Source organism: Rattus rattus, chromosome 1, assembly GCF_011064425.1.
Source record: "Rattus rattus isolate New Zealand chromosome 1, Rrattus_CSIRO_v1, whole genome shotgun sequence".
In the NCBI taxonomy this organism is placed as follows: domain Eukaryota; kingdom Metazoa; phylum Chordata; class Mammalia; order Rodentia; family Muridae; genus Rattus; species Rattus rattus.
Genome location: NC_046154.1, coordinates 2,539,654 through 2,546,171, shown reverse-complemented (window position 1 = coordinate 2,546,171; position 6,518 = coordinate 2,539,654). Strand labels below are relative to the sequence as shown.

At 50.9% G+C, this 6,518-nt stretch overlaps 1 protein-coding gene across 1 annotated transcript; it reads left to right on the top strand.

Annotated features, from left to right (window-relative positions):
- The first annotated feature begins 3,780 nt into the window (after window positions 1-3,780).
- On the top strand, window positions 3,781-5,691 carry Ccin (calicin). The gene has a single exon (XM_032887087.1). The coding sequence runs from the start codon at window positions 3,864-3,866 to the stop codon at window positions 5,628-5,630; it is 1,767 nt and encodes a 588-aa protein (XP_032742978.1). The 5' UTR covers window positions 3,781-3,863; the 3' UTR covers window positions 5,631-5,691.
- The last annotated feature ends 827 nt before the right edge of the window (window positions 5,692-6,518 follow it).

The following is a 6,518-nucleotide window of genomic DNA, read 5'->3' as shown; positions in this document are numbered from 1 at the left end:
GTCAAGACAGGTGAGCCTGCTCTGGAGGCACAAGCCTAGAATCCTAGCTACTTGGAAAACTGAGGCAAGCCGATAGGAAGTTCAAGGCCAGGCTGAAGAGCTTACTGAGACCCTGCAGGTAGGACTGTCCATTGCATGCCTGAGGCTCTAGGGGCAAGTACCATGCTTTATGCTCCGAGGACCAAGAGGCTATCCTGAGCTTCCTGCTTGTAATTCTGTATGTCTCTGAAATTGCCCGGGGCTGGAGAGATGGCTCAGGGGTTAAGAGCATTAGCTGCTCTTCCAGAGAGGTCCTGAGTTCAAATCCCAGCAACCACATGGTGGCTCACAACCATCTGTAGTGAGAGCTGATGCCCTCTGGTGTGTTTTAAGGCAGTTACAGTGCACTTACATATAATAAATAAAATGAAGTAAAAAGAAAATGCCCCAATTATCTTTAAGGGTTTGCAATACAGTGATGCCAATCTATAAAAATTAGAATATTAGGGGCTCCTTCCCTAATATTCCCATAAATGGAAAATGCTGAACAGGGCAGGAGGAGAGTGAGTGGAATAGAGAGACCCTTTCCTGACCACACTATGCAGACTAAGCCTGCCCCATCTCATTCTTTAACTGTCAAGAACATTTTATTAACCAGGCATGGGGGTGCACACCTTTCGTTCCATCCAAGGCAGAGGCAGACACAGACAGTTCTCCATGAGATCCAAGCCAACCTGGGCTACCTAACAGGTTCTAGGACAGGCAGAGCTACATAGAGGGACCCTGTGTCTTAGGTGTTTTATTACTGTGGTAAAACACCATGACCGAAAGCAGCTTGGGGAAGAAAAGGGTTAACCAATCTTACACTTCCAGTCACAGTCCCTCACTGAGGAGATCAGGGCAGGAATTTAGAGGCAGGAACTAAAACAGAGTCCATGGAGGAGTGCCATTTACTGTTCTCTGGACCACTTGCCCAAGGACAGCACCAGCCCACAGTGAGCTGGGTCCTCCCGCATGGACCGTGAACCAAGCAGTACCTCCCAGACTTGCATGCAGGCCAATAGAATGAGGTATCTTCTCAACCAAGGCTCCCCCCTTCCAGATGCATCCAGGTCAACCAAAACAAAACCGTATATGATATGTGCCGGTAAGAGGACAATTTTGTGGACTCACTGTGTCCTTTTGCCTTTATGTGGGTTCCAGGAGTTGAATTTGGGTGGTCAGGCTTGCTGGGCAGGCATTTTGTCCAAACTCCTTCTGGTTGTTGCTGTTGTTGTTGCTGTTGCTATTTTAACTCTCAAGTGGTACAGACTGGCTTAGAACTCAAGACTGTATAACTAACGGTGAAGTCCCAATCCTCCTGCTTCTATCTCTCGGGTGCCTGGATTACAGGTGCATGCCACTATTCCAAGTTTGTGTGGTTCTAGGGATCCACTCTGTGTATGATAGGCAAATCTTCTACCCACTGAGCTTTCTCCCCAGCCCAGTTTAATGAGCTCTTACCTTGTTTAATTTTGTGTCGCTCAGGCTGGCCTCAACTCAGTCTCCAAGGGCTCAGACACATATGAACGACCACACCGCACGTTTCGTTTAATTTTGATGTCTACACGTGTGGACCACCGCACCCCACTTTTTGTTTTGTTTTAAGGCCTGTGTTGCCCAGGCTGACCTTAAGCTTTTGAGCTCAAAGTTCTTCCTGCTTCTGCCTGCTGAGTAAGGGATTCGGAGCTTTCAGTCTTGGGTTTGTTGAGGATGGCGAGCTCTGCAGTTGAGACCGGAGAACGTGACAGCTGACCTCCAGTTGAACAAGACTCTTCTCTCCAGGCCTTAGTCAGACCTGTCGCATCAGGCCTCCATGATCTCCAGCTGGAAGCACGTGATGCTGAGCTCATTTCTGTCCTGGCGCTCTGGGATCTGATGACCTTCTGCTTCCTGTAAATGTCCCAGGAAGTGGGGTCTGACAGTCAGGAGGCCCCTGGATTCAAACGTCCTTATCAGCTTCATGAGGCTTCCTGTAGCCAAGTGGCTCCTGTTTCTCTGGTGATGGAAGGGGGGAGGGGAGATTGGGCAGTGGAGAACTGAGTTGAGTCACATAGGGAGTTCTCTGAATGGGGCTGGAACCTAAGTACTCCAAATGGGGGGACAGAAGTCCTAAGCCCTTCCCAGGCATCAATCACATCGGAAGAGACTATGAGTCACAGGAATCAGGTATCAAGATGTGTAACTTCAGTATTAAAGTGTAATCGTTTTAAAAATAAACTTCAATGAATCCCAGCACTTGGGAGGGTAGACAGGTAGATCTCTGAGTTCAAGGCTAGCCTAGTCTACAGAGTGGTTCCAGGACAGAGAAACCCTGTATCGAAAACAAACAAACAAACTCCCAGATAAGGAAAAGGCTAGGTGTGTAATAAAAATGAATGAGAATCAAAGCCAGCGAGAGGGCTCGGGAGTGACTGGAGAGTGGAGAGAATGGAGCTGGCAGTCTCTCTGGGAGGGGCATTCAGACGACTAGAAGGTCTGGTGTTAGCCTTGGAGCCCAGAGTGGACAGCAGGGGCTGAGTCGGGTCCTCCTGACCAGTACAAGGGCCCACATGGCACGGCTCTTCTTAAGAGTTCCTGGGATGGCTCTTCTCGACCGGTCACACACCATTGCTTGTCTACATCTGTAAAATAAGAACAGGTCTGCCCACGGGGCTGCCACATTGTGAGCCCCGAGTCCAGACGTGTGCGTTTCTGAGTCGCTCCTACACAAGGGAGTCCTAGGCGGGACAAAGCAGGCAGAAAGCCCCCAACTCCCCTAACACCCCCCAACCCCCACCCCCGTCTCTCGCGTTTCCTCTCTAAGCCCTTGGGGCGAGGGGACACGCTCCTGGTCCGGCGGTGACCCTGTAGCGCCACCGTGCGGCCGAAGCAGGCTTCTACAACCCGTCAAGAGCTTGGGGATGCCCAGCGCCCCCCATCAGCGCCCCCATCAGCGCCCATAAACTGTGGTTCTATTAACTAAGAAACAAGAGCTGGCATTTATTTGAACGTTTGTTACAAGCTAAGCACTGTGCCTTCTGCGCTTTGAAGCGAGTGTTATTCTCATCTCACGGAAGAGGAATCTGAGGCCTTGGTGAACTGGTCTAAGTAACGGAGTGGAGAGATGGGAACAGGCACTTTCCCTGGCATTTTACTAGATACTTGGAAATCTGCAGCGGGGCGTTTCCAAGTCCTCCCATCTTCCTAGGGCTGGCTGGCCCCTCCATTTCTGCTCCAGTGTCACTCACTTCTCCATTCTTAATAAAAATGGTATTCTGACCACAGAGGTCAGAAGCCAAAGGGTTTGTCTTCACAGATGTCCATGAATCTTGGTAGAAAAAGGGCCCTTAGGACCATGGAAAACTGGGTGGTTCCCACTTCCTCCGCTTCCTAGAGGGGAAACCGGGTAATATACACACAGCTGGAGTTCCATGTTTGCTCTGCCTCTAACTGCCTCGGTGACACAGGGGAGTCCTTTCTCAGCAGGACTTCAGCCTCCTGGCTAAAAGGGAGGCTTCTAATAGTAACCTCTCCTCCTATCCCAGTATTTTCACTCTCCCGCGGCTGCCCTCTGCCCCACCCAAACCCATTCTGACATTCTGGACACCGTGGCCCCGTTCCTTAGCTTCCTCCAGAGCTCCGAGGAGAGAAAGGCCCCCAGGTCTCTGACAAACGCCTGGGGGAGGGGAGGGGGTTGCATTATGATGACCTCATCCATTCTATGACATCAGCCTCTCTCCCACGCCCACTCCTCTCTGATCAGCTGCTCTACAAACAACCATCAGTACAAACCCCAAAGGCCTGAAAAAGTCTGCCCTCCAGTACCTGCTACCGATCTTCTGTCTCAGCCAACAAGAAGCACCATGAAACTGGAATTCACAGAGAAAAACTACAACAGCTTTGTGCTGCAAAACCTGAATAAACAGAGGAAGCGCAAAGAGTACTGGGACATGGCCCTGACTGTGGACCACCATGTCTTCTTCGCACATCGCAACGTGCTGGCTGCCGTCTCTCCACTGGTGAAAAGTCTTGTCTCCAGCAACGACATGAAGACCACCGATGAACTCTACATCACCATTGACCCCAACTACCTGAGTCCAGCCACGGTGGACCAGCTCCTGGACTACTTCTACAGCGGCAAAGTGGTGATCTCAGAACAGAATGTGGAGGAGCTGCTCCGTGGCGCTCAGTATTTCAATACCCCACGCCTTCGGATTCACTGCAATGACTTCCTGATTAAGTCCATTCGACGCGTCAACTGCTTGCGCTACCTCTTCTTGGCTGAGCTGTTCGAGCTTAAAGAAGTATCAGACTTGGCCTACTCTGGCATTCGCGACAACTTCCACTTCTGGGCCAGTCCCGAGGGCTCTATGCACTTCATGCGCTGCCCCCCTGTCATCTTCGGCCGCCTGCTCCGTGATGAAAACCTTCACGTGCTCAACGAGGACCAGGCTCTCAGCGCACTCATCAATTGGGTGTACTTCCGGAAGGAGGAGCGGGAAAAATACTTCAAGAAGTTCTTCAATTACATCAACCTCAATGCTGTCTCCAACAAGACGCTGATGTTTGCCAGCAACAAGCTGACTGGCTTGGAGAACAACTCGGCCCACGCGACCTTAATCGAAAGTGTCCTGATGGACCGCAAGCAGGAGCGCCCGTGCAGCCTGCTGAGCTACCAGCGGAAAGGGGCCCTGCTTGATTCAGTGGTCATCCTGGGTGGCCAGAAGGCCCATGGCAAGTTCAACGATGGAGTGTTTGCGTATATCATCCAGGAGAACCTGTGGCTGAAGCTCTCAGAGATGCCATACCGAGCAGCCGCGCTCAGTGCCACTGCTGCTGGCCGTTACATCTACATATCCGGTGGCACCACTGAGCAGATTTCAGGACTGAAGACAGCATGGCGGTATGATATGGATGACAACTCCTGGACCAAGCTGCCTGACCTGCCCATTGGGCTTGTCTTCCACACCATGGTGACCTGTGGGGGAACAGTTTACTCAGTGGGTGGGAGCATTGCCCCACGCCGGTACGTCTCTAACATCTATCGCTACGATGAACGCAAGGAAGCCTGGTGCTTGGCAGGCAAGATGAGCATCCCTATGGACGGGACAGCAGTGATCACTAAGGGTGACCGGAACCTGTACATTGTCACCGGGCGGTGCCTGGTGAAGGGCTACATCTCCCGGGTTGGTGTGGTGGACTGCTTCGACACCTGTACAGGGGAAGTGGTCCAGTGTATCACTTTCCCCATCGAATTCAACCACCGGCCCCTGCTCTCCTTCCACCAGGACAACATCCTCCGTGTACACAGCCACCGGCAGAGCGTGGAAATCAACTTACAGAAGATAAAGGCCAACAAGTCAACCACCTCAGTGCCTCTGTTGCCCAACAGTTGTCCCTTGGATGTATCCCACGCTATCTGCTCCATCGGAGACAGCAAGGTGTTTGTATGTGGGGGTGTCACCACAGCCAGCGATGTTCAGACAAAGGACTACACCATCAACCCTAATGCTTACTTGCTGGACCAAAAGATAGGTGAATGGAAGACCCTTGCCTGCCCACCCGAGGCACTGGACTGCCCTGCCTGCTGTCTAGCCAAGCTGCCTTGCAAGATTCTTCAAAGAATTTAAACAACTTTTTAAGCGGGAGAATAAGTAAATGCATTATTATTCACAATTTAATGACAGAGAACAAGGGAGGAATGTGGCTTTGGATTCCTTTTACTGATGGTCAATGCATGGGTCCGAAAGTGGAGCGCTGGACTAGGGTTCCTGATGGGCAGAGGTCAGGGTTAATGTTTCAATAGAGGTAACTGGCAGAGGTGGAGTTCTCTGGTTGGTGGTTTGCAGTGGGTAGATTTATTTATTTTTTATTTATTTTTGTTATTCCAGCACTTGGGGGGGGTCTCTAAACTGAGGCAGGAAAAATAATTCTTGGTGGTGGGATAGAAGTTCCTCCCAGACCTCCAGCGCCTGTTTGCTTCAGGTCTACTGGGGAAACAGGAAAGGACCTGTCTGAAAGAGCAGTCGTGTGGGCAAGTCCAGGGACAAGCAGGTCCACGGCCTGTTGTATTTATGAACTCAGGGTGGTTTATGTCTCATTTGGAGGGACGTTGAGAATTGCTTACAACTGCTTCTGGTTGGAGAGGTTTGAAGAGAACTTTCTCAGGAATGTGAGGTTTGAATGGGGAGGGGGCGGCTACAGTAAAGGGAGAAGAAAGAGCTCCTTATCCATAGTGGAGTGGAGTGATGCTGTAATAAGGAAAGGGACGTATGGCTTGAGGACCAGTTCAAGAACCCACTAGGTTATTCTGGGTAAATTAATTTCTATCTCCGTGTCTTAATTCCCTTTTCCGTAACAGAGCGATAATGAGACCACCTACCTAACAGTGTAAGTGTGGCCTTTTAATGAGCAGAATGCCCAGGACAGAAAGTCCCCAGCATGCATTGTGCTGAGGGCCCCACCCCCACCCTGTTCTGTCCCAGGATCTTATTCTGTAGCTCAAGACCTCTTGGGAA

Coding starts and splice junctions, on each gene's coding strand:
- Ccin (XM_032887087.1), top strand. CDS start 3,864: ATGAAACTGGAATTCACAGAGAAAAACTACAACAGCTTTGTGCTGCAA.